Source organism: Mesoplodon densirostris, chromosome 18 (assembly GCF_025265405.1).
Source record: "Mesoplodon densirostris isolate mMesDen1 chromosome 18, mMesDen1 primary haplotype, whole genome shotgun sequence".
NCBI lineage: Eukaryota > Metazoa > Chordata > Mammalia > Artiodactyla > Ziphiidae > Mesoplodon > Mesoplodon densirostris.
This window is the reverse complement of record NC_082678.1, coordinates 5123041-5149536: the sequence shown is the minus strand read 5'-3', so window position 1 is coordinate 5149536 and position 26496 is coordinate 5123041. Positions and strand designations below refer to the sequence as shown.

The 26496-nt window shown below is 56.1% G+C and overlaps 2 protein-coding genes across 3 annotated transcripts; one reads left to right on the top strand and one right to left on the bottom strand.

Annotated features, from left to right (window-relative positions):
• On the top strand, positions 1-1322 carry MIEN1 (migration and invasion enhancer 1). Its single transcript, XM_060081801.1, has 4 exons — positions 1-122; positions 226-323; positions 688-764; positions 852-1322. Exons 1-4 carry the CDS (start codon positions 34-36, stop codon positions 933-935), a joined length of 348 nt encoding a protein of 115 aa, XP_059937784.1. The 5' UTR covers positions 1-33; the 3' UTR covers positions 936-1322.
• A 623-nt stretch (positions 1323-1945) lies between these two features.
• On the bottom strand, positions 1946-25270 carry ERBB2 (erb-b2 receptor tyrosine kinase 2). 2 transcript variants are annotated; one of them, XM_060082657.1, is made up of 27 exons: positions 24968-25270; positions 18682-18833; positions 17254-17467; positions 16359-16493; positions 16005-16073; positions 15706-15821; positions 15440-15581; positions 14450-14569; positions 14058-14184; positions 11780-11853; positions 11602-11692; positions 11163-11362; positions 10672-10804; positions 10495-10585; positions 9644-9804; positions 7859-7906; positions 6389-6527; positions 6184-6306; positions 5800-5898; positions 5332-5517; positions 5037-5192; positions 4845-4920; positions 4389-4535; positions 3911-4008; positions 3524-3712; positions 2986-3238; positions 1946-2844 (listed from the first exon to the last, which is right to left on the bottom strand). In XM_060082657.1, the coding sequence occupies exons 1-27, from the start codon at positions 25038-25040 to the stop codon at positions 2489-2491; spliced, it is 3768 nt and encodes a 1255-aa protein (XP_059938640.1). In that variant the 5' UTR covers positions 25041-25270; the 3' UTR covers positions 1946-2488. The 2 variants fall into 2 exon arrangements, with proteins under 2 accessions (XP_059938640.1, XP_059938639.1); XM_060082656.1 differs by having other exon boundaries at positions 16005-16493.
• Positions 25271-26496: the final 1226 nt, after the last annotated feature.

Genomic DNA, 26496 nt, shown 5'->3' with positions numbered 1-26496 from the left:
CCCGGAAGCAGCTGCTGTGGGGAGCCGGCAGCAATGAGCGGGGAGACAGGGCCGGCGTCCGTAGCGCCCCCTCCCGGGGAGGTCGAACCGGGCAGTGGGGTCCGCATCGTGGTTGAGTACTGGTGAGGGGCTCCGGCCAGTGGGGGAATCCGGGCCGGAGGAGGGTGGGTCCACCGGAGGTACCGTCCCCGAAACCCAAGCGGACCTCAGGTATCTTCTCCCTAGTGAACCCTGCGGCTTCGAGGCGACCTACCTGGAGCTGGCGAGTGCCGTGAAGGAGCAGTATCCTGGCATCGAGATCGAGTCGCGCCTAGGGGGCACAGGTGAGGCCGCAGAACACCTGCCGAGTCAGTGTTCTAAATCCCAGCTCTACCACTTTCTAGCTCTGGCACTGGCTGTTTTATAGAGTGTCCAGCAGTGTCCGGCACATAGTAAAATGTCCATGCAACTTGAGTGAGGGGGGCGGTTACAGATGAAGCCTGTTGGGAAAAATGGGTGGGACTGAAGTGTAGGGTTGAGGGGAGGGAACCCTCTATTGAGTTAGGAAGCCAAGTTCAAAGGAAGCGGATGGGGCCCGCGAAGGACACGAAGGAGGAGCCTGTGTTCAGTCTAAGGAGTGTGGAGGGCCTCCCCTGACTTTTGCCTGTTCTCAGCATACAGTTCATTCATCCGTTTATTTAATACCAGGGGCCTTTGAGATCGAAATCAATGGACAGCTGGTGTTCTCCAAGCTGGAGAATGGAGGTTTTCCTTATGAGAAAGATGTGAGTACTTGCCATGCTGGGAAGACCCCTGGTTCACCCTGCCCCTACAATGAACGCATCATCCCATTCCACATCTCTGCCCTCTAGCTCATTGAGGCCATCCGAAGAGCCAGTAACGGAGAACCCCTAGAAAAGATCACCAATAGCCGCCCTCCCTGCGTCATCCTGTGACGACACGTGACTCTGGGTTCCTGCTCTCTTCTGGGATCCAAGCCTCGGTCACCCCTTTGGTTCTGTGGAGGGCTCCCTACAGCCTCCTTCACCGCACTTAGCTCCCCGTAGCTAAGAGACCCTGGCCTCCACTGTGCCCCTTTGGGTACCAGGAGGGTTCTGTGGTCTTAGGGGTGAAAGAGAAGACCCTCTCTGTGGACATTTCTACAGCCACCTTATACCCCTTTCCCAGGATCAGTGCCCACAAAAACCTGCTCCCCTCTCCAGCTTAGCCATACCTGTGAGATGCTACCATAGTTCTAATTTATTTTCCATTAACCCCAGGCAATGTCAGCTATTGGCAATAAAGTGGCACTGCAAACACCAGTGCCCACTAGTGTGTGTGTGTGTGTGTGTGTGTGTGTGGTTTTTTTAGTGTGTGTTTTTATGTCCAGTTTGGGACTATGGGAAGGGAGGAGAGGGAGACAGAGGCCAGCCCAACCTTTATACCACCAATGTGATCCTGCTGTCTGGGTGGGTTTTTTCTGGATAGCTACTTCTAATTCAACGATTTCCTTGCCAAGGCAAGGAAAATGAGTCACACAGTAGACACTGCCTCTTCTTTCCCCCATCCTTCCCCAACTACCCCTGCCTACAGGGAGGAAATTACCCCATTCTGGTGGGTGGCCTTAGGAGTTTCTTTTTTTCTAAGCAAGAATGATCTGGTCATCCAAGGGCTCTCAGGTCAGAATCCCAACCAGTTTCCCCCCAATCCAAGAGCCAGGAAACTGGCAGTAGGCTCCTCATTCAAGCTTTCCAAAGATTCCTAGCCAGTCCCTCCAGGAAAGAGGAACTGAATGTAGGTTAAGAGGTGAGCAGTAAAGGGATGGCTCAGAGCCATCCCAGACACAGGCCGGTGTCCAGCTGTTTTCCAAAATATATTTGCAAATGGAGAAAGTGGGTGTGGAGAAGGGACATTCCTCCCGCAACCCCCGAGACTGCCCCCCCACCCCGCTTCCACAATACCCACTCTCCACCAAGTCCTTATTTCATCTTAAAAAAAATAATAAAATAAAACAACCAAAAAACATAAGTAAAAACAAAACCCAAAGAGCACCCTGTACAGGGACCGGATCTGGGCGCTGCTGCTGTCCCCTTCTTAGGGGCAGAGCTAGGTCTCAGGGAGTCTCTGCTCTGGTTCCTAGACACCCTCCTGGGGCCTCTTCCCTTCCTAGGCTCAGCTTCCCTGTCCTTCAGTGTCAGGTTCTGGAAGAAGTCGGGCTGGGCAGCTCCCTCAGGTAAGGAGACTGGCTGTGGCATCCAGTGGACCCTAGTGGCTGGGCCAGGGCTCCAGCATCAGTCAAGACTCCCCGGTGCCGTCCCCTCTTCCAGCCAGGATGGGCGGCTCTCAGCCACCTACGAGTTGGAAGAGGAAGGAAGATTGCTGGCATGGCAGGCTGCCCTGGATGTGATCCAAGGGCCCTCTCCCCGCCTCGTCCTGATGCAGGCCCGAAGTCAGGCCTTCCACACTCCCTGAGGGGCCAGCAGGGCCTCAGCGGCCCGGGCCTTTTGGCTCATACTGGCATGTCCAGACCCAGGTACTCGGGGTTCTCTGCTGTAGGGGTCCCTTCAAAGGTGCTGGGTGGAGAGCCCCGCTCTGATGGGTCCTGGTCCCAGTAATAGAGGTTGTCAAAGGCTGGGCTGAAGGCCGGAGAAGGGTGGGACTGAGGGGCAGCCCTGCCCCGGGGTGCCAAGTACTCGGGGTTCTCCACGGCAGCCCCAAAGGCAAAAATGTCTTTGACAACCCCATTCTTCCCAGGGGAGAGAGTCTTGGGCCTTTCCAGAGTGGAACCGGCAGGTCGAGGAGGAGGCCGAGGACCCTCTAGGGGTGAGGGGGGCTGTGGCCGAACCTCTGGCTGGTTCACGTATTCTGAAAGGACAAGAGAAGGAGGCTTGTTAGGGGGAGGAGCCCGTGTGTTCTGGCTGCTGCCCCTGCCCCCAGAGTGGGCCCTGGGCTGAGCACCACCAATCCCCACCTCCCAACCTCTCAGCTCGGGCCTGGACTCCATACCGGGCTGGGGGCTACAGGTCAGGGGGGCAACGTAGCCATCAGTCTCGGGAGGAAGCGGTCCTGTGGGGTCCTCGCTGTACCGCTGCAGGGGGCTGGAGTCATGCTGGGGGAGGTTCTGCAGCCCCTTGGCTGCCCCCATTCCCAAGTCGCCGTCAAACACATCAGAGCCAGCCCCTTCGGAAGGTGCCAGTGGAGACCTGGGGGGCTCCTCCTCCGAGGGCTCCAGACCCAGCGTCAGCTCACCACCGCCGCTCTGAGGACGAGAGAGAAGGTCATGACGGGGGTCATTCATGATGGAGACTTCACGGGAGGTGACAGGGTCACAGGAGATAAAAGGAAGTCGCCTTCGGGGTTTGACACAGTCACTGTGGCAAGAATGGGGTCCCAGCTGGAAAGCAGCAGGAATCCTTCTTGGGGATAATGGGGTCTCCTCCGTGAGAGGTGATGGTTGGGGGACACTGGAGAAGGGGACTCTAGTCCACTGGGGTCGGGGGAAGTAACCAGACACACCCACCACACTGTGACAGGGGGCACTGACCCTGGTGGACGTGCTGCGGTGCCTGCGGTGGGCTGTGCCCCCAGAGCCCGGGGCAGGGTCTGGGCAGAAGAAGCCTTGCTGGGGTACCAGGTACTCCTCAGCATCCACCAGGTCCCCCATGTCATCATCCTCCAGCAGCGAGCGGTAGAAGGTGCTGTCCAAGGGGCTGGTAGGGCCCAGGTCTTCATTCTGGGGAGGCGGGAGACGGAGCGTGGCAGCCTCTCCCCAGCCCAGCCTCCCGAGGGAGGCTCAGGGAGTCCCAGAGGTCTGACGACTCAGGCAGGGGCTGGGCTTGGGAGCCTGGGACCCAGGAGTCATCTCCCTTTCCTCCCTCTAAGGGAGAGTGATCTTAGCCATAGGCAGGGATGGCGTGGAAAGGCCCAGTACCTGGATGACCACAAAGCGCTGGGGGTCCCTGGCCATGCGGGAGAATTCGGCCACCAACTCCCGGAACCTCGGCCGACATTCTGAGTCAATCATCCAACCTGGGGGCGGGCAGAGTCCAGCGTCTCAGTTCTGGCTGCAGCCTGTGTGCAGAGCCCCTCACCCCCACCCCCGGCCTAGACAACCCCAGTTACTAGAGTCCAAAGGCCTCAGGTGGTAGAGAAGAGGTACCAGACTCGGATCCTGAGAGAGAACCTTTGAGAATCTCTACTAGTTTCCCCTTTTTATTTTGCATTAAGTCTCTTTCTAGCTGGTCCTTGATAGCTCCTCTGGACTGGTACTGTAAAGGGAAGTGAGACCCTTTTGAGGCTGCATTAAACATATCATCCTGCTCTTGGCCCCCTCCCATGCCCCTTGTAGGCCACTCCACCCGGGCCCTCCCGCTCCTCCTCCAAGCAGCCGACCCAGCTCAACCACGCACATTTGACCATGATCATGTAGACATCAATGGTGCAGATCGGGGGCTGGGGCAGCCGTTCCCCCTTCTCCAGGAGGTCAGGGATCTCCCGGGCTGGGATCCCATCGTAAGGTTTGGCCCCAAAAGTCATCAGCTCCCACACAGTCACACCTGGGGCAGAGATGGGGTCAAGCGGTGGGGGGAACCGAGGGAGCTTTAGTGTACTGAGCCCCAGAGGCTCTATCCAAGAGCCTGGCACCATGGGGGGAGGAGGGGAGGGATGCAGTGTCAAGGGCAGGAGACGCTCAGTCTTTCCGCAGTCCCTGGCAGACTGGCAGACTGCGGCACTGGCAGCCCCTTCCTTCCTTCATGCCAAAGTGTCCATTAATTCGCTCCGTCCCAGCTCTCATCCTTCCACCCGCACCCCCCCCCCGGGGCCACGGCTCCGTATCCACCCTTCCAACCCACCCCATCACACACCATAGCTCCACACATCACTCTGGTGGGTGAACCGCCGGCGGAGAATGGACTCCAACGCCATCCACTTGATGGGCACCTGGGAGAGCAGAGAAGGAAGTGCTCCAACCAGGTGTGGTGGGGAGGTGGCCGTTCTGAGGTCTCCTGGGGGCCAGACCCCACTCCCCCTTGCTTCACTCTGCTCCCTCCTCTGACCTTGCCCCCGTCCGCATGGTACTCTGTCTCGTCAATGTCCAGCAGCCGAGCCAGCCCGAAGTCTGTAATCTTGACATGGTTGGGACTCTTGACCAGCACATTCCGGGCAGCCAGGTCCCTGTGCACGAGTCGCACATCCTCCAAGTAGCTCATCCCCTGGGGTCAGAGGCATCTGTGTGGACCTCTGGACGCTCTGCCAGAACTCTCCCAGGAAACCTCCTCATCCTAGCTCTGAGTGGAGACAGAGGCTTGCTCCCAAGGGCACCCGCAGAGCCCCGGCCCCCAAAGTGCATACCTTGGCAATCTGCACACACCAGTTCAGCAGGTCCTGGGAGCCCAGGCGCCCGCGGTGCTCCCGGACGTGGTCTAGGAGGCAGCCATAGGGCATAAGCTGTGTCACCAGCTGCACCGTGGATGTCAGGCAGATGCCCAGAAGGCGGGACACGTATGGGGACCCTACACCAGCCATCACATATGCTTCCTGGGAGCAAGGGTACACACTGAGAGGGTGTGGGAAACCACTGGCCCCCAAACCACCACACACCCCTCCCGAGGGCTAAGCCGTGACTGGGGACCCTCAGTCAATCCAACCCCATTCGTCACAAACCAGAACCATGGCCCACAGACTGAGGAGGTTAAGAGGAGAGATCTGGGGGACCACAAAGTGTCTCCTAAAACCCCAGTGAAGACAGAGCCCACAGCCCAGACCTGCAGCCAGGGGGTCCGCGCTGTACTCCCAGCTGGAGAGGGTGGAAGGGCTTACGTCCAAGATTTCTTTGTTGGCTTTGGGGGATGTGTTTTCCCTCAACACTTTGATGGCCACTGGGATTTTCACATTTTCCCCATCGGGGATCCAGATGCCCTGGGCAGAGAGAGGAGGATGTGAGCAGGAAGAGGGTGGGCCAGATCCAACCTGCAGTCGTCCAAGGGGTCCCTACTTGTGCTCCCAATCCCCTTCCCCACCCTTGGGCCAACCCCATTATTTAGCAGCAACCTCACCATTTCAGCCCACTCCCTATCCCCTTATAGGTAACCCGACAGACAGAACCGCCCCCAGCCCCTGGCTGTCTTCCTCACAGAGCCCTCGTCTGCGCCCTGACCGCACCCTCTGGGACCGCCCACCCAGGACTTAGGCCCCACCCCTGACCTTGTAGACGGTGCCGAAAGCTCCGGATCCAAGCACCTTCACCTTCCTCAGCTCCGTCTCTTTCAGGATCCGCATCTGAGCCTGATTTGGCATCGCTCCGCTCGGTGTCAGGGGCTCCACCAGCTGGGGTGAGGGGGTGGTGCGTCAGTGCCACAGACTGGGCTGCAGACCCCAGGCCACCCGAGAGGCCCTCGGACCGCCTCACCTCTGTCTCCTGCAGCAGCCTCCGCATCGTGTACTTCCGGATCTTCTGCCGCCTTCGCTTGATGAGGATGCCGAAGACCAGCCCCACGACAACGACCAGCAGAATGCCCACCACAGCGGCAATGATGGATGTCACAGGGCTGGGGGCAGGAGCCAGGGTCAGGGATTGGGGACCAGTCTGGGACAGGAGGGAGGAAGGGGTCCCATGGAGGGGCATAAAGGTCACTGGCGTTTGGAAAGGGAAGTTGGAAGGGTGACGTGCAGGTTCCCATCCTGTTTCACCTACTCAAAAACCTCCCTTACTGCCTCCAGAAGGAGTCCAGACTCCTTGCTGGGCATTCAAAACCCTCTCCACCCACATCTCCAAATTGTCTATGCTCTTGCCCAGGGCTCTAGCCCAGGATTCTCAAACTTCCTGACAAAAATCACCAGGGAGCTTGTCAGTATGCAGGGGTCTGGAGCCCTACCCCCCAGAGATTCTGATTGTGGTATGAGGTGGGGAATGTGCACCCAGTGATTCTGATATTCTAGCCAAATTTTCCACCCATAGGTCATGATTTCCACAGCTCCCAGCCTTTGTTAATTCTACCTGGACCGTCATTTCTGCATGAGGTCATCTTTCAAGACTCAGCTCATCCTGGGATAGAAGGATCTCCTGGGTGCTGACCCTACATCATTGTCATCCTTGCCCCCTTCCCTTGCTTAGCCAAGGGCTGGCACATCACAGACCTCTAATGAACGCTTGTGTCATGGACAAATGCTTACCTAGGACATACTCCAATCTGTTTTTCTCCCCAAAGCCCTTCCCCAAACACCCCACTGCCTAGAAATCAAGTCCAGTGATGGACATCACAGGGCTTGTGGCCTCATGGTGAGGGAGAGCGTATGCCCTCCAAGATCCTGCCCGAACCGGATTCACACTTCACCCCTTACTCCCTCCTCTGAGCTTACTCAGTGGCCCACGACAGCAGAACCTTCAGCAAACATGTCCTAGATTGTCCTGACCCCTCTCACCATGCTGCCTGGTTGCTTTCCTCCTAATGCAAGTGACATACCTGCCTCTCTTTCAAGACCTGGCTCCCATGCCACCTCCTCCTTGAAGCCTCCCACTGCCCCCGGGTAAGAAGTCATTGTCCCGTCCTCAGTGCTGTAGTTGCGCTCTCTTCTCAACGTGCCTTGAGTCCCAGGGAGTTGCAGGCTGCCTGTGTCCCTTAGGAGACCCCTACCTACTCGAGGGTGGGGAGGTGCTGGGTGTCTTCGCCATCTTTTCCTGTTCCCTGCCCCCCAAGCATCCCGAGCAGGTCCTCTGTCCACTGGTTGAAGCTAATTGAAAGGAGGATCCTTAGTGGAAGAGTGGGCTGGGGAGGGACATGTGTCATGTCAGGAGACCCCCTCCCTATAGCAGTGACCACTCAGGGGCCGGAGGGGGACTGAGGGGCAACATGGGATGCGTCCTGGGGACCAGGCTGACCTGGCTCTCTGCTCGGCGGGGCAGCCCTTGTCATCCAGGTCCACACAGCTGCAGAAGAGAGAGAGTCCTGTCAGCAAGGCTGGGAACCGCTTCTTGCACTCACTCAGCCTCACAATATCCCCAGAGGTGGGTGTAGCTGGGTTATGATCCCTATTTGACAAGGCAGAAACTGGGCTCAAGGTCACCATGGCTCTTTCTACCACCCCACAGGGGAGGCCTTCTCCAGTCTGCAAACCTGCATCCCCTGCACCTCCCTGTCTTGGGTAGGAAGTGGGGGGCACCCAGAGGAGCATCAAGTCCAAAAGCTTGGCTATCCCCTCTGTAGAGGACGCCAGGAAGTAGTTGGGCACAACCTCCACCAAGGACAGTTTGACAATACTGTGACCCAGCAGTTCCACCTCTCAGGGTAGACCCTAAAAATGCCAACACCTGTACACTAGGGGGCATGTACAAGATGCTCACTTGTACATGGAGCTCAAGTGCAATAAACTGCACCCCCCCCAAAAAAAAGGAGACAAGTTCAATGAATATCCCCCAAACAGGGACATGGTTAAATAATACTACATCCATACTGCAGATTGAGTCGTTAAAAAAAAAAAAAAGGAGGTAGGTTCATGTGTACTCACAAGAAAGAACCTCCAAGATACATAAAGTGCCGGGACGGACGGGAAGCAAAGTGCAGAACTATATGTAGAGTACTATCCTATTTACATTAAAAAAATGCACACACAGGGCTTCCCTGGTGGCACAGTGGTTGAGAGTCCACCTGCCGATGTAGGGGACGCGGGTTCGTGCCCCGGTCCGGGAAGATCCCACATGCCGTGGAGCGGCTGGGCCCGTGAGCCATGGCCGCTGAGCCTGTGCGTCCGGAGCCTGTGCTCCGCAACGGGAGAGGCCACAACAGTGAGAGGCCCGCGTACTGCAAAAAAAAAAAAAAAAAAAAAAAAAAAAATGCACACACACAAAAACCAAAACTGATGATATGTGAGTCAGATGAAATTGCTGAGAAATAGATGAGCTAGATGAAATTGCTGTTTCTTGATCATTTTTGACTTCCCAAAACAGCAATCTTCAACCTAACATAAACGTAAAATGCATTTTTGTAAAAGTGTGGAGCACACCAGAGTGACCTGGTGGTTCTCCCCAGGGAGGGGAGGGTGGGGGACTGGGTGGGTGGGGGAGTGGACGAAAGGGCACTTCTGCTTTACAGTGTTTATACTTTGATACTGCTGAAAATGTGTATCACAAGAATGTAGGCATGTATTCCATGTGTAATTAAAAACAACTAAGTGAAAAACATAAAAAGAACAGGGCAGATCACTGTGTTAGGACGTGGAAAAACACTGCAAGAAAAATTGCAATGCTGAGTGAGAAAAAGCAATTTCCAAACAATACCTATGGTCTATGATCCCACTTTGGTAAAAAGAAGTATATACTAGAATGTACACAGATAAAAACTGGAGAATAATAATAATAATATATAAAAATATACTTTATATGTTATAATAATAATGCATATGTTAGTGTGTGCATAGATTTAAAAAACTGGAGGAAAAATATTGCAAGTTGTTAACAGTGGGATAGAATTGCTAATACTATTCACTTTCATGCTTTAGTTAAAAAATTTTTAACAATGTGTTACTTTTGTGATCAGAAAAAAAAGATATGAAAAATTAAGGGTCTCGGGGTAAGCAAAGGCAGAGTTGTCCCACTTTTAGAATAAGAGCCCCAGAGAGGGTCCTGGAACGAAGCCTTTCTTTCCGTGGAAAAGGCCCTCAGACTCACGAGTGGGTGCAGTTGATGGGGCATGGCTGGCACATGCCCTCCTCATCTGGGAACTTCCAGATGGGCATGAAGGAGAGGTCAGGCTTCACACCACTGGGGCAGCGAGCCACGCAGAAGGGAGGATCCTTGTAGTGGGCGCAAGCCACACACTGGTCAGCCTCCTGGGAGGGGAGGAAGGGTTTGCGGGGGGCTGGCACCGACGCCCCCAGGGCAGCAGGACCAGGCCCTTGGGTCCCCTTTGTGCTTCCCTCGGTCGCTCAGCAGCACTGTACACCCTGCTCCTGGGACAGCCCCAAACCTGCTGTGTCTGCTGCCCCTGTCCTGCACCCAGCTCCCCACCTTCAAAGCTTGATCCCCAGGCCTGCTGGGGTGGGGGGAGTGTATTACCTAAGGTATAACAGCAAGTAATAATGGTAACTAACTTGTGAAGACTTTTTCCTGTGCTCGGGCACTGTGCCAAACCCTATTTTGAGTTAATTCTCACTGCATCCCAATGGGGCGGGTACTAGTATAACGTTCATTTTACGAATGATCCAGTGCAAGTGGGGCCTGGATTTGAATCCAGGTCACCTGATGTCTAAGCCCCCAGGTCTAACCACCTTAGCACAGCCACGGCCAAGGGCACAGGCTTCCTTGGGCCCTTTGCATGGTCTGAAGGGCCTCATCGTCCGCAACTCTTGCTGTCCCCAGCATCCCAGCCACCCTCCAGCCCCCTACCACCCTCCTACTGTTCCGGTCCGGGCTTGGAGGCCTCCCCAGGGGTATTTTACTGGACTTGGCCAGGTCCCTGGCAGCACCCCCAACCCTGCCCTGCTCCCCCCCCCCCAGCTCTGAGCGCACCAGCACCTCACCGAGCCAAAGCAGGTCACTGAGCCATTCTGGGGCTGACACTCGGGGTGGCACGGCAGACAGTACCTGTCCTTCACGTACTCCCGGGGGAGCCTGAGGAGAGGACGGCCAGTGCAGGGGTCTGGAAGGAGCCCCTGTGCACCCCCCAGCCCGGCCGCGCCCTCCTCTGCCCCGCATACCCCTGCAGTACTCGGCATTCTTCCACGCACTGCTGGCCCCGAAGGAACTGGCTGCAGTTGACGCACTGGGTGGGCCCTGGACCCCAGCAGTGCCCGTGGGCACACAGCGGGTAGCAGGCCAGGCCCTCGCCCACTGCAGTGAGGAGGAAGGGGTCAGAGGGGACTCTCAGGGGAGACTCCTGGTCCAAGGGAGCTGGGGGAAGAGTCTGTGGGAATGGCTCTGAGCTGGAGAGGTGGGGATAGGTGCCACGCAAAGCAGGGAGAGAAAGAGGTCCGAGGTTCCAGGAACAGAGAGGAAAGGGAAGGGAGGGATGCCAAGGCAGTGTGGCAGGACCCTGCTAGAAGCCATGCCAAGAGGCCAGGCCAACCAGAGCTATGTCAAGGATGGTGCACCAGGGACGGGCAGTGCACACGCACAAGTAAGTCCCAGACTACTGATGCCAGAGGCCCGTGGGCACGCCCGCGCAGCAGTGCTGGGCTCCCTGTCTTACCGCACTCAACCTCTGGCCGGTTGGCACTGTGGAGCAGGGCCTGGTGGGGGTTCCGGAAGAGCTGGTCCCAGGGCACCGTGTGTACAAAGCAGAGGCGGGCGTTGCGGTGGATGAGGGCCAGCCCACTGCCCAGTTCCCGCAGCGAGCGCAGCCCCAGCCAGCGGATGCCCAGCCCTTGCAGGGTCAGTGAGTAGGCACCACTGTGGGAGAGGGAGTGCTCAAATGCAGGGGGGCAACGCACCACTGACCCCTCCCCGTCAGCAAGGGCTGCCCTCGCCTTCCTCCTGTCCCCAGCACACTCTGCAAACTTCCACGGGAGTGCTGCTGCTGGAGTCCCCAGGGAATAAGAACCCCCATTCCCCCCCTACACACTCAGAGCTTCTCCCGGGCCTCCTGGGGCAGCTCCTCCCCCGTCAGGCCTCCCTCCCCTGGTGCTCACTCATGCAGAATTCGTCCCCGGATTACTCGCAGATTCTGGAAGACGTGGAGGTCCGGCAGGCTGTCTGGCCACGCTGAGATGTACAGGTAACCTGCAGGCACAGGGTGAGGCTAGGAGCGCGGGGACAGGACGAAGACCTCCCAGCCCCATCGGAGCAGGATTCAGAGAGACAGCTCACCTGTGATCTCCTCCAGAGACTCAAATACTCTGAGCTGCTCAGGCTGTAGGGGGGCAGTGTTGGAGGCTTGGTCCCTAGAAGGAGGATTAGGAGAGGGCCAAGAAGGGAGTGGGTAAGACCTCCCTCCACGAGCTGGCCCTGCCATCCTCCCTAACCTCCCCTCCACTTAAACCCGTTGCCCATCGAGCCTGGCTGTTCCCATCCTGAACTTCAAAGCCCAGGCCCTGGTTTGGCAAATATCAAAACAATGTTTATATCCTTTGATCTAGAAATTCTACTTCTAGGAATGTGGCCTAGAGAGACACTGGCCCCTGTTCTCAAAGGCATGTGCAAGGGAGAACTGTTTGTTAGAGGGAAAATAAAAAACCTAAGGAAATTAAACATTTAAAAATTTTTTTAATTTAAACTTAAAAATTTTTAATTAAATACCTAAACACCCATCAGTAACTGGGGAGCTATTAAATATAATCCTGATCTATCCAGACTACACACGAAAAACTCACATTCAGGAGCATGTAGTACCTGCTGGGCACGGTTATAGGAGCTTTACAAATATTAACTCATTTAAACTTTATAACACCTTATGAGGGTGGGACTATTTTTGCCCCCATTTAACAGATGAGGAAACTGAGACCCAGCAAGAAGGTCACATGATTAGTACGTGATAGAAGCCAGGTCTCAAACCCAGGCAGCCTGGGCTCTTAGCTGCTACTCTTTGCTGCCACCTCTTCCACAGCTGTGCAAAGAACAAGGCAGCTGGACATGAACTAACTGTCGTAACCAGCTCTCCAAAGCCAGGGGCAGACAATATTCACAACAGGCTCCCATTTTAAATCAACCCTTCCCCCCAAATTACTAAAACTACATTTCTCTGTGCGTGTGTATCCATATATGTGTGAATGGTCTAGAAGAACACACACAAACTGTTAACAGTGGTCTCCTCTAGAAAGGGGAGTAAAGGTGGAGAACGTGTTGAAGGGAATTTTCTCCTTTTTTTTTTTTTTTTGCGGTACGCAGGCCTCTCACTGTTGTGGCCTCTCCCGTTGTGGAGCACAGGCTCCGGACGCGCAGGCTCAGCGGCCATGGCTCACGGGCCCAGCCGCTCCGTGGCATGTGGGATCTTCCAGGACCGGGGCACGAACCCGCGTCCCCTGCATCGGCAGGCGGACTCTCAACCACTGCACCACCAGGGAAGCCCTTCTCCTTTTTTAATACATATTTTTATTGAAGTATAATTCACATACAATAAATTGCAGATGTTTAGCGTGCAATTTAATGAGTTTTGTCAAATGCATTCACACACCTATCCACCACCCCAACTGGTATACAGAACATTTCCATCACCCCAGAAATTTCCTTTGTGTCCCTTTCCAGGCCCTCACCCTGGCGCAATCACTGTTCTGATTTCTCTCACCACACAGTGGTTTTGCCTATTCTAGAGCAAAGGGAATCATACAGTGTGGACTCTCTCTTGTCTGACTTATTGCGCTTAACATAATGTTTTTGAGACACATTCATGTTGTTTTATGTATCAGTAGGCCATTTCTTTTACTGCTGAGAATTTCACTGTATGGATATACCACCTTTTACAGTTGACCCTTGAACAACGCCTAGGTTACGGCACCAACCCCCCACAAAGTCGAAAATCCAAGTACAACTTTACAGTCAGCCCTCTGCATCCATGGTTCCAGATTCAAGCAACCCCAGACTGTGTAGTACTGCAGTACGGATTTATTGAAAAAAGTTCACATTTAAGTGGACCCACTTCAGTTCAAACCCATGATGTCCAAGGGTCAGCTTTATTGATTCCTTCAGCTATTGATATACATTTGCATTATTTCCAGTTTGGGGCCATTATGAATAAAGCTACTATGAACTCAAAGAGAATTTTACTTTATCTGGATGGTGTGACCTCCATACAAGTGCATATTCATAGATAACATGTCATTTATGAGAAAAATCCCAGGAATTCCCTGGCAGTCCAGTAGTTAGGACTCCTCGCTCTCATTGTCAAGGGCCTGGGTTCAATCCCTGGTTGGTGAACTAAGACCCAGCAAGTCATGCGGCGCGGCCAAAGACAAACAAACAAACAAAAAGAAAAACTTCCCCCTCCAAAGTCCCTGCTGGTCTTCCACCTGCTTCCTTTGCACCCGTGGCCTCCCATCTCTGTCTCCCACCATCCCCAAGAAACGCTTCCACTTCTGGGGCCTCAGGATTCAGTGACTGCCCTGACGCTGCCTCAGGCCATGTGCCCACCCTTAACTCTGAGTCTCCTTACCCCTCAAAGCTTTCCGGCAGAAACGCCAGGCTCCCAAAGATCTTCTTGCAGCCAGCAAACTCCTGGATGTTGGCACTGGTGACCGCCCTCACCTCCCGCAGGTGTTCCATGCCCAGACCATAGCACACTGTGGGGAGGGGGGCAGGGGGGCACCTCAGCCTCCACATGGAGCACCAGGAATTCAACCTCCTGGGTCCTGTCCACAGTCCCCTCCTGGGGCCACATGCCCCCTCCCCACATTGGCAGAGACATGGGGGAGCTTGTGGGAGTGCTCAGGGGAGGGCCAGGGGCAGAGTCAGTGGGAGACTAGGACTGGGTCCCAGGAGGGTCTGAGGGAGGGTGGCACAGCGGGCTAGGCCAGGCTGGGTGTGCAGGGGGCGGCCACTGGGTACCTCGGGCACAGGGCTTGCTGCATTTCTCACACCGCTGGGTTCCATCCTCAGCGGTCACCTCTTGGTTGTTCAGGGGACAAACCAGGGTGCAGGATCCCACGTCCGTAGACAGGTAGTTGTCTGAGGAGATCAAGATCGTCTGCCCACGTGCCCTGGCCTTTCAGCACCGCCCCCCACCACCATGAGCTGTGTGACCATGCCCAGGTAGTACAATAAGAATGATATCAACCGATACCGAAATGTCCTTACACCATATCTGAGCCCTGGACACTCGTCCACTCCTCACGACAACCCTGTGCGATAGGCACTGTTAGATTCCCATTTTGCCAAAAGGGAAACCAAAGCACAGAGTTTTCTGTAAATTACTCAAGGTCCCTGTGCTAGTAAGTGGAGGAGCCGGGAAGTGAACCCCAATGATCTAGCTCTACGCTCCGTACTCTCACCCGCCACGGGGAGGGTACGACCAGGACCCAAGAGCCCACTGCTGTCTCCTGTGACAGGAGGAAAGAGGTCCCCAGGTCTGAGGCCAGTCCCTAAATGCCCGTCAGTAAATAGGGGAGCTAGTAAATAAAACTCGGATCTATCTAGACCCTAGAGTAAAAATCAACATTTAGGGGGGCTCAGTATTGGCTGGGCACAGTTATAAGAGCTTTGCAAATATTAACTCATTCAAACTTCATAACCACCTGGTGAGGATGGGACTATTTTGGCCCCCGCTTCACACATAAGGAAACCGAGACACAGCAAGAAGGTCACATGACTAATAAGGGGCTCAGGCCCAGGCAGCCTGGCTTCCGTGCATGGGCTCTTAGCTGCTATTCTTTGCTGCCACCTGCTCCACTGCTGTTGAAAGAACAAGGCAGCTCAATACGAACTGCCGTGACCAGCTCTCCAAAGCCAGGGGCGGACAGTACTCACAACATGCTTCCATTTCCATAAACCAAAGCCCCCAGCAAAACTACTAAAAGTACGTCTCTCCCCGGCACTCACAAGGACAGGCGGTCACGCAGCTGGCGCCGAAGGTATAACGGCCCTCGGGGTTGGGCATGGACTCGAAGGTGTCCGTGTTGTAGGTGACCAGAGCTGGGCAGTGCAGCTCACAGATGCCACTGTGGTTGAAGTGGAGGCAGGCCTGGGGGACAGGCAGCTGGTGGGCACTGGGCTGTTTTGCCCTGGTGTGCCAGAGGGTTAGGGCAGCACCAGGCGGGATGCCCCTCCCCTTGCACCCCGAGGGCTGGGGCGCCGGGGGCACATACCAGACAGTCAGAGTGCTTGGGGCCCGTGCAGCCGGCAGCGCACTGCTCATGGCAGCAGTCAGTGGGCTGCGGGCCCTTACAGCGGGCACAGCCGCTGGCACAGACGGTTCGCGTCACTGTTGGGCAAAGGGCAGGATGAGGGCTGGGCGGCAGCCTAGGCACCGGGCCCCTCACCAGCATCACCTTCTGGGGAGACTTCCTGCCTCAGGGAAGATGCCGAGGCCCGGCACCCACCCGCCATGTCACCTTTATTCCCACCCAGCCCCTGCCCCCAGATTCCGGGCCTCCCTCTAACTCACAGGTCTGACAGTCCTTGGAACTTTCTCCCCAGCAGTGGGGAGCTTTACAAGCTGGAGAACAGGGTGGGCCTGGGGAGAGAAACAGAACGGCAGTGAGAGAGACAGAGACCAGGAGACAGAATGCACAGTGAGGGAGAGACGCGGGCAGGAGGAGGACTCCAAAACCGGAGGCGCGATCTGGAAGCAGAGGGAGACAGGACAGAGAACCACAGAGAGGAGGAGACCCAGAGGAAGAGGAACTGGGTGGTGTTAGTGCGGCGGCAGCAGCGGGGGCATGGAGTAAGCCAGGAGTTTGGGGTCGGTGGGCTGCGTGAGAAAGACAGGCGGCTGCAGGCGGGGAGGAGCGTGGCTTACAGGCCCGTGAGCGGTTGGTGTCTATCAGCATGAGGGCCAGCTGGTTGTTCTTGTGGAAGATGTCCTTCCACAAAATAGTGTCCTGGTGGCAGAGCTGGGGGTTCCGCTGGATCAAGACCCCTCCCTTCAGGATCTCTGTGGGGCGGGCAATAATCAGGTGCTTCTTCCCCCATCTGTCATCTTCTGACCTCCCTTGGGGCCTGCCTGCCTTCTAAAAGGGGAGTGGGGCTCTTACACACGCCCCAGGTTCCTCGGGGAGCAGAGAAGACTCCTTCAGCATCTTTAAGCCCTACCAACACCACCCCACACGTGAACAAACAGAGATCCGGGGCGGAGTGAGTTGTCCATGTCACAGTCTCCTCTCCTCCACCTCTACTCTGGGCACGTTGCTTAGCAGTTACGAGTGTGAAATCCAGCCTCACCGCCACTAACTAGCTGTGGGACCTCAAGCAAGTCACGTATCCTCTGTTAACCTCAGTTTTCCCATCTGTAAAACGAGCATAACACTGATGCTTCCTTTGCAAGATTAAAGCACGACTGAAATGGGGTTATGCAGGTAAAGCACCTGGCACTCAGAGTCTGGGACACTGTCAGCTCCAAGGCTGCCGCGTACAGTTACATAGGTTGTTCACTGTACACGTGCATTCAGCCAAGAAGTGGGCAAAAACCCAGCCTGCATCCTGACTATCAAGCTATGTGGGCTGGCACAAGCTGTGACTTCCTGGGAAGAAGGGAAATCTTTTTCGAATCCGCACAAGGGCGCCTCCCCTAGCTCCACCTGCATCCATCCGGAAGGGAGCCCAGTTCTTATTCACACGAAGCATCCCCATGGCTAACAGGGGCCCCGGGCAGCTCTCCATAACCGGCAGAAAGTTTCAATGATAAAGATGACCACCTGTGAGGCTTCGCAGCTGCAGCTCCCGCAGCCCTCCCGGAGCAGCGCGTGCAGCAGGGGTGGCACTTTCCAGAAGGTCTCCGTTGTCCAGCACGGCCAGGGCATAGTTGTCCTCAAACAGCTGGGTGCCTCGCACGATCCTCAGCCTCTGCAGGGGGACCTGACTCACTCGGGTGTGAGCAATGAGCACGTAGCCCTGCACCTCCTGGATCTCCTGGGAGGGGACAGGGTAGGGTAGGGCTGAGGCAGGTCCAGGCCCTGGACCTTACCACCCCCCACCCCAAGGCCTCCTCAAGGTTACCCTGTGCTTGGGGATCTTGGGCAAGGCCCCCAGCCACTGAGCAGTCCTGCTCCCTCAGGCATAAAATGCAGATCAAGGCCACTCCCCACCTCCCCGAACCAGATTCTAGTATGATCAAGAAAGAAAATGGTTGGGGCTTCCCTGGTGGCACAGTGGTTGAGAATCTGCCTGCTAATGCAGGGGACAGGGGTTCGAGCCCTGGTCTTGGAGGATCCCGCATGCCGCGGAGCAACTAGGCCCGTGAGCCACAACTACTGAGCCTGCGCGTCTGGAGCCTGTGCTCCGCAACAAGAGAGGCTGCGATAGTGAGAGGCCCGCGCACCGCGGTGAAGAGTGGCCCCCGCTTGCCACAACTAGAGAAAGCCCTCGCACAGAAACGAAGACCCAACACTGCAAAAATAAATAAAATAAATTAATAAACTCCTACCCCCAACGTCTTCAAAAAAAAAAAAAAGAAAAAAAGAAAGAAAATGGCAGGGGAACACTCTGTAAGCAAGCGCCCCACCCTCTCTGCATCTCAGTTTCTTCATCTGTAAAGGAAAGGCCCGGACGAGATGATGTTTGTGATTTGACAGACTAAGCATCGCACCTGAGGCCCCGCTCCAGGGCACCATGGACACAACCCAGAGGCTGGTTTCCATTCTCTCTCCTGCTCCTGACCCTTTCACATCCATTTTCCATGTGATCTCCAAAATGGGCCCCCCAGGGAGTTCAAGCATGTCTGTTGCTCCCAATATACAGATAGGAAAACTGAGATCCAGTGAAGCCAAGGGCCTAGACCACATTCACATGGCTTGTCAGTGGCAGAACTGGACCAGGAACCCGCCAGCCCTTTCATTACTCCGGGTAGGAGGGGGACAGTGGCTGGGGCAGTTGGACAACGGAAGGTGATCATGCTGGCAAGACCACCCAGAGATGTCCACGGCCAGCCACATTGTAGAGAAGGAGTCAACTGGTCTTGCAGTAGGATGGACAGGGGTTAGACAACAGAAAGGACTTCCCAGTTGAGGAGCCACCACAAAAGAGGAAATACAGGGTGGGCAAAGCTCTTCTACCACCCATCTGCAAGCGGAGGGCTCAGCCCAGCAGGAAACAGGGCCTGGCTGGGTTCTGCCCATGGGCCTCACCTGCAGGAAGGAGAGGCTGGCATTAGCGGGCAGGTAGGTGAGCTCCAGGTTACCCTGCACCACCTGACAGCCCTGGTAGAGGTGGCGGAGCATGTCCAGGTGGGTCTCGGGACTGGTCGGCAGCCGCAGCTTCATGTCTGTGCCGGTGCACACTGGCAGGAGAGAGAAGATGGGTCAGAGGGCACTGCCCAGTGAGCTTTGCCAACCTGGCCACCTCTGCCAACCTACTCCCCAGAGTCATGCCACCGCAGACAGCGAGAAAGCACAACAGAAGGATCCCTCCTCCCGTGTCCCTTGTACCCACAGAACGTGCAACAGTAAAAGAAAGTCTGCAAATTTGGGAAGAGGAGGCACATCAGGGGAGAAGCTCCCCTGACTTGGCCCATCCCGAGCATCCAGAGGGGGCCTCGCTGTGCCAGCCTTAGGGAGCTTGCCTGTTCGATCCAGGGTGTTGGCTGGCAAAGAAAGCCTCCCTTTGTCCCAAAGGCACAACTCAGGGCCAACGGGTAAAAATCCCCCAAGAGAGGCGATGATGAATCATGAATCCTCTGGATACCCCTTGACCCTCTCCCGAGCAAACAACGCCACCCACATGCCAACCTCCTGGCAAGGGATACCCACCCCCGCAATGCCACCCAGAAAGTGGGGAAGGAGGGTCAGCTGGAGTCATAGCTGGGGCATGGGGACCACCAGGGTCCTGGTCACTGCAGGGACTTCTGGAATTCCCCCAGGCAGAGAAAAGGAACATCAGATCCCAACTATGGGCATCCGGACCCGAGCTGCAGATGCTGAGCCAGAGTGCTGCCTACTCCAAAGGCTCCTACGCTGGTACCTCACCCTTGCCACCTCCTCAGGGCAAGACTCCAGAACCAGCTGGCAGAATCTATGCCACGAAACTCCTGCCACAAGGGCATTACGTCAGCCCTGTGTACCTGCCTGGTGCCAACCACCAGCCAAGGGGCATCAGGATGAACTGCCACCCAGTCCACCCGGACCCCAGCCCAGTGTCCCTGAGACCAGAAGTACTCACTAAGCCCAGGGATACTAGAAGGGGTAAACGACCCCGGGTAAGGGGGCGCTCTGGGCAACAGCTGGCACCATGCCTGCCAGCAGTGGGGGAGATTAAAGTGCCCAGTTAAACCCGTTTTTCTGCTCTGGTGAGAAGATGAATCACCTGGCACATCTTGCCCAGGAGGGTGTGCCAGGGGGAGGTGGGTGGGGTGCACCCCCAGATCCACATATCCACAGGTGCCTGAGCGGCCCTGAATTCCTGTTGGTCCCCACTCCACCTCCCACGGACTACGTGCAGATTCAGGGGGACAGCACAGCGGCTGACTTTGAGGTCTGACCCCAGGGCTCCTGCTCTCCCAGCAGCTTGGAGCCTAAGGTCAAATCCTGGGGGGTAATAAGAGATACCCCCTGCCTCCAGAAATCGGGGGAAAGGCTGGTGGGACAAGCCCCCAGGGTTCTGGTCTGGGCCAATGGCCACTAACTGGCAGCCTCCCAGGAGCACCTAGAGTGGTCTCTGTTCCCACCCCTCTGGCCAGATAGGGAAGGAAGCAAAGAGGGAGGAATGGGAGGACCCAGAAATAGAACTCAAGGGTCCCTCCCCCCAGACTCCCAAGAGAAACAGGAGCCGGGGATGGCAGGCCAGGCCCAAAAATAACGCCCGCTGCCAGGACCTCCCCCAGCCTCAGCAGCTTCAGCTGCTTTGTAGGCACACCTGTCTCCAGGCCTAGACCCCAAGGCCCTGGCCCAAGCCCGAGACAGGGACTGGCAGAGCTGGGGCAGGGGCCCGTCTCCACCCCCTGTGCCCTCTGCCGCCTGGAAGGGACACCAGCTGCAGTAGCCAGGCAATAGGAAAACAACAGGGAACACTCGGCAGGCACTCTGGGAGGAGCCTCATCCTCCAGAGGCTGGGACGACAGCCTCGGTTTTGCAGAGAAGGAAACTGAGGTTGCCAGGGGTTATTCTCCCAAGATCAGAAAGTCTGTGAGCAATAGAGGGAGGATTTGAACTCGAGTCTGCGCCGACTTCAAACCCCACATTCCTTCCACTAGACCTAACTGCACACACACCCCTCCCCACACCCTGTTCAAAGGTAAATACACACCAGCTCTGTTGATGCCACCGATTACATTATAGGCTTCGGGCAGGGCCGAGTGGCTGAGCTGGGTGGGAGGACCAGAAAGAGCAGGAGCCCCGCCCCAAGAGTTTGTTTGTGTCCGTTTTTGAGTCTGATTCAGACTAAATGTTTGCAACAGGTGGTAAAGTTGGGACCCTGAGACCTACTCCCAGGGAGCTGGAGGCTTGGGGGCTAACACCCTCCAACCTGACACCTCCTCTACCTCCACACCTCCCTCCCCCTCCCCAGTCCTCGCCATGGTCCCCATATCCACTCTGCCCCCCGCTGATTTTCTGGGGCGGGGGTAGGAGGTCCTGTTCCACACCGGGGAGCGTTTTGTCTCCAGAGCACCTGTCCCTCAGGAGCCTCGACCTCCAGATCTCTGGGGCAGTCGGTGTGAGGCAGGAGCGACCCGGAGCCGGGGACACAGTGAGCCCTGAACAAGTGTTCGCGGGATGAATGAAGGAATGAGCTTCAATCAAGAGTCTCCAAACCAAAAGGGACCAGTTGAGGTCACCGTGTCCAGCCCTCTCTTCAGAGGCTGGTCACGGCCCCCATGTCCCTCTAGCTGGATGTTAGTGGTCAGGTCCCAGCTCTGGGACGTTCTCAAGTGGGTTCTTTCTTCCCCACCAGCCTTCAGTCCCAGCTGCCTCTCTTGCTCACCAGCATGAAAGCCAACACTTCCTTTGGTTTCCATGAACAATACCTGCACCCCCAAAGCTCACCTCTCCCAGACCCCGTGGGGCCAGAGCCCATTCCAGTGACACCAGGACTCACCCACCACCCACGCCTGGGGCCGGGGCTCAGGTCATTAGGCCACAACCCTAGCTGGGCCACTCACGGTGTGACCTTGAGCAAGTCCCTGGCTCTCGAGGGCAGAGGCCAAATCAGATTCACCTCGATGTCCAGCAGTGCCTGTGACTTAGTAGGCACTCAGTGAATATTTACTGACCTGACCTTGACTGTGAGGGGGGGATTATGACAACTCTTGCTCTCTGCAGAGAAATTACATGAGAGTTAAATGACGTAATGAATCAAGAAACAGTCTGTAAACGTGACAAGGCTTTGTAAACAGAGCTGGGGCAACACAACATTGGCGATAATAGTTCTCCCACTCCTTAAGAGAGCACGCACCCCTCATCCTGTCTCAGCTCTCTTCCCAGGGGTGGGGAGGAAAGGTGGCCTACTAAGAGATGGGGGTGTCACCCCGGAGGGGCTTCCCACAGGGCAGGGAGGGGGATCTTTTCCCAGGTCATCCCAGCACCCAGGGCCAGGCACAACCAGCCTGGCCCTACACCAGCTCCCCAGCCCCAGCCCGACACTGGTCCCTCCCTCACCCGTAGCCCTGTAGGTCCCACTGGCCTCTGGCCTGCTCCTTGCCCTCAGTCCCCTGCCATGCCAGGAGGGCCCAAAAGGAAGGCAGACATGGGCTGGTACAGGGAAGGAGAGGACTCCAAAGCCAAGAGGGAACCTGGTGGGGGGCAAGGAGCAGCTCACCCTCATTTTCTAAAGCCCAGGTAAGGGAGGTCCTTCACCTGAATAACAAAACAGCACCTCTGCCCGAGTCTGGCCACCTGACTGCCCCTGAGGCTTTGCTTAACCCGTTCCTGTCGAAGGGAATAAGACTTTGATCAACGCTTAATGCCTCCTCATCAGAGTCTAAAAATGCCCTGGACATTACTGGGTGGCTGGGAAGCCTTGGCTAAGTCACTTCGTTTCTTTGAACTTCAGTTTTCTCATCTGTGCACCTACTTCACAGGATTGTTGCAGAGATGAAATGAAACTGTAATGGATGAGAACCAGGCAAATAGGAAGCACGCTGTACTTTTCTAAAAGTCAAGGCAAGAGAAGTTCATATAGCAGAGGTGTGGGCAATTCCAAACCAAGAGAAAATCAACGGTGCTCCGTATCTGACTTTGTAATACAATGTATTTTCTCTTTCGGCATTTGATCCTATCTTTCAATTATTTTTTTTTTGAATATTAAAATGAGGTTACTTTCCCCGAGGATAGCAAGAAGAAGGAGGCTGTTGGGAGAATCATTCAGGAATTAAACTATGAGCTCTGCAAGATGTGTTTGCTGCACTTTGCAAAACCTTGGCCTCTAAGAAAAGAAAATCCCAACCCTCCGGGCCCTCCCCCCATCTCCCTTTCCCCCACATGCCTGCGCCAGCCCTCAGCCCTGGCATATACCAGGCGTGCTAGAGGCAGCTGAGTGGGGTTCTGCCATTTCAGCCATTCCCCTGCACAACACACCCAACACCTCTCTCTGCACCCAGCACTGCAGGCCGAGGGGTGAGGAAGACCTGAGAAGCTCCCTGTCAATGGCGGGAGAACCGACCGCTCAGATGCCAGCACTGCAACAACCCAGCCACCCTCCCCCTGCTCGACCTCCAGGCCCAGGTGAGGAGTGCAGCGGCTCAGGCTGACAGCCCAGCCTTGCCTTGCCTCGCCTCACGCTTCTCAGAAGGTCAGGGGTGAAGACGCCTGTCTGGGAAACAGGGAGGGGAAGGGGAGGTTCCTGGGAAAGAGAAGCCTCCTTCCTTCAGAGAGAAGGCTGCGCGGGGGCACCTCCGCTATTTACAGCAGCTCTTGAGGGAGTTCCTTGAGAGGGCAGAGTTCAGCAGGGAGACTGCTGTTTGGCCACACAAAGCCCAGACACACAAACACACAGACCACACAACTCAAGAACACCCTAGTATAGACATCCCTCAGATAACACAGCAGAGCTCTGACAGAGTGGGCCCTCGGGCAACACACAGACAGCCCGACACCCACCCCTTCTCCAGACTCCCTGATCCGTGAAGACCACCCACTACTCCTAGAACATTCTCAGTCTGTCTTCTCCACAACCAGGCGATGTAGGGAGCAGCGTCCCCCCAATGTTCAGGGTAGAAGAATATAGTGATTTTGAAGCTGTGGTTGGGGGTTGCACTGCCTGGGGTCCAATCTGGGACCCACCAATTACTTTCTGCTACTTCACCTCTTGAAGCCCGGGTCTTCAAGCCTGGAAAATGGGCACACTAGTTAGGACTTCTCTTATAGGGTGGTTCTGAGGATGAAAGCAGGGGAACCCAGACAAAACACGCACAGCACCTGGCACACAGTGTAGTTCCCGTACGCGTTAGCCTTCACCGTTATCGCACCCAGACGGACAGATGGGGCAAGACACACACTGCACCCCACCCCAGCACCCTTCCCCATACACAGCACAAAGGAAAAGGCAGGACAACCCGGCCCTCGACATACCCGCATCTGGCCCCGTTCCTTACCCTCCCCCTCCCTCCAAGTGCCCAGGAATCCCTCCCTCAGAACCCTCCCACTTTACGCCCCAGACCAGGAAGCCCACCGCCACCCCTCCGTGACCCACGCTCTCCAAGTCACAAAGCACAGAGTCCCTAAGTCGGCCCTAACGAGACGTTCAAAACAAACGTCTCCCCCTTCCCCCACGCCCGTCTCCGGCGTGAGGCAAGTCTGCAGTCGGACTGGCCACCCTCTGCTCCCCGGCTCTGGCTGGACAGGTTGCTTTCCCCACCTCCCCCCTCCACACCCCGATCGTGCCAGAAGCTGGAGTAACTCAACCCAGTCGGCCGAAAGGGGGCGGGGAGGGGGCCGGGCAGAAGGGACCCCCAGGAATCCAGCCCAGTCCAGTCTGGAGGCGGAGGCTGCCAACTGGAAAGGCTTTGAGAGAGGAGCCTGAGGGGGCTCAAGAAGGGAAAACACACACACACACACACACACACACACACACACACACACACCCTGCAATACACCCTTTGAGGGAAACTTTCTGAAGGGAAAACACACACACACACACACACACACACACACACAGACACCCTGCAATACACCCTTTGAGGGAAACTTTCTGAACAATTTCAGAGACCTTGTTTGACAAGTTCCGGAGCCGTCGCAGGGTCTGCAAAGCACAAGTCCCTCGAATGGGACGTCTAGAGACGCTCCGGTGTAATCGCCCCCCTGCCCCACCTTCTCTGGCCCCTCCGAACCCGAGGACCGGCGGCTCTGAGCCCCCGGACTGTCCGAAACTTCGGGTCGGGAAGCTCCGATGGCCCCTCTGTTCCCGTCTGACCAGGGATTTAGACGGGGGTCCCAGGCTGCACGGGCCCGTCGCCGCTCCCTGCCCTCCCCACCCCAGACCCACCTCGGGTGCCCGCGGCTCCGGGGGGCAGGAGGGCGAGGAGGAGCCCCCAGCGGCACCAGGCCGCCAGCTCCATGGTGCTCACTGCGGCTCCGTCCCCATGGCTCCGGCTAGACCAAGCGGCGAGGGCGCCGGGCGGGCGAGGGGAGGGGGCCGGGCGCTCGCGCCGGAAACAGCACCCAGCGCAGGGGCGGCCGGCGGCCTCGGGGGGTCTTCTCGGCTCTGTGCGCACGATGGAGGGAACCTCAGCTCCACAACTTCATTCCTGTACTTCCTCGACGCAGCCCTCCTCCTCCACCTCCTCCTCCTCCCGTGATTGGGAGCCAGCGCGCTCGCAGGTCCACCCCCCACCCCCCACCCCCTCCAACCGCATTCCAGCAAGTCCCTGGGAGTGGCAACTCTCGGCTTCACTTTCTCCCTCTCTCCGCGCGGGCGGGTGGCGTTGCTGCCAGCGCCCGGACTCCAGGGTTGCCCGCAGCAGTTCTCACCCGTTTCCATGGAGAACCCCCCAAAGCAGAGGAGGGTGATGGCGCCCCTCCCCCGGAGTCCGGGGCAAACGCTTTAGCCTGCCATTCTTAACTTTCTTTTAAGTTGCAGGTTTTATCTTAAACATTCCTGGCCGTTTGCATCCTGCTCCATCCCATGCCTATTTGTTTTAATATCAAATAATGGTTTTCCTACCGCATCCTCAGGTAAAAATGTTAGTCAAGGAGGGGGATGTGTTGCGTTTAACCTGTGGCTTCCAGGACTCCCTGGCATACCTTCTCGAATCTTCTAGATATCTTTTCCAGTCTGAAAAGCATGCTTTTAAGGGGGTCTACAAGTTTGGGGAGAGAGTCAATTTGGAGAAACCTACATCTCAATCCTTCAAAGAACATCCTTGTTTCTTTACGGGACACTCAGCACCCAATTCATCCAAGGTTCCTTCTCTGTCCCTTGCCTTTTATTAGTCTGCTTAATTCCACCTCCCCACCCTGCATTCCACCTGGAGCCCCTGACCCAGTTACTAAGACCCGGTCGGGGGTCTCATGGGGGTGGGGATGGAAGGAAGGCGTGTTTTTGTTGGAAATGCCAACAAAATATTGCCCGAGATACACTTATCCTAACAAATTATGTGTTGTTTATCTGAAATTCAAATTTAACTGGGCATCCTTATTTTTATTTGCTAAAGCTGACAACTCTAGTTGGAATGCTCAGCCTTGAGCATGCCTGTGCTGGTCAAGAGGGGATCAGAGGCACCTACTGGGAGCTGCAGAATGAAGGACATTAGCATCTCTTAAACTGCTTCCTTATTCTTAGCGTGGTTCTAGGAAGGCACTTTCACAGTAGGGGACTTGAGAACACGTCACTCTGGGATCAGAATGACCTCGGTTCAAATCTCAATTCCACCACGGGTTAGCTGTGTGACCTTACACAAGCAACTGAGCTTCTCTGGGTCTCAGTTGGCTCACTTGTAAAATAGCATCTGGCACACTGTGCTAGGGGTTAAAGGAGATAATACTCCTGAAGCTGTAAGCACAGTACTTAGCACA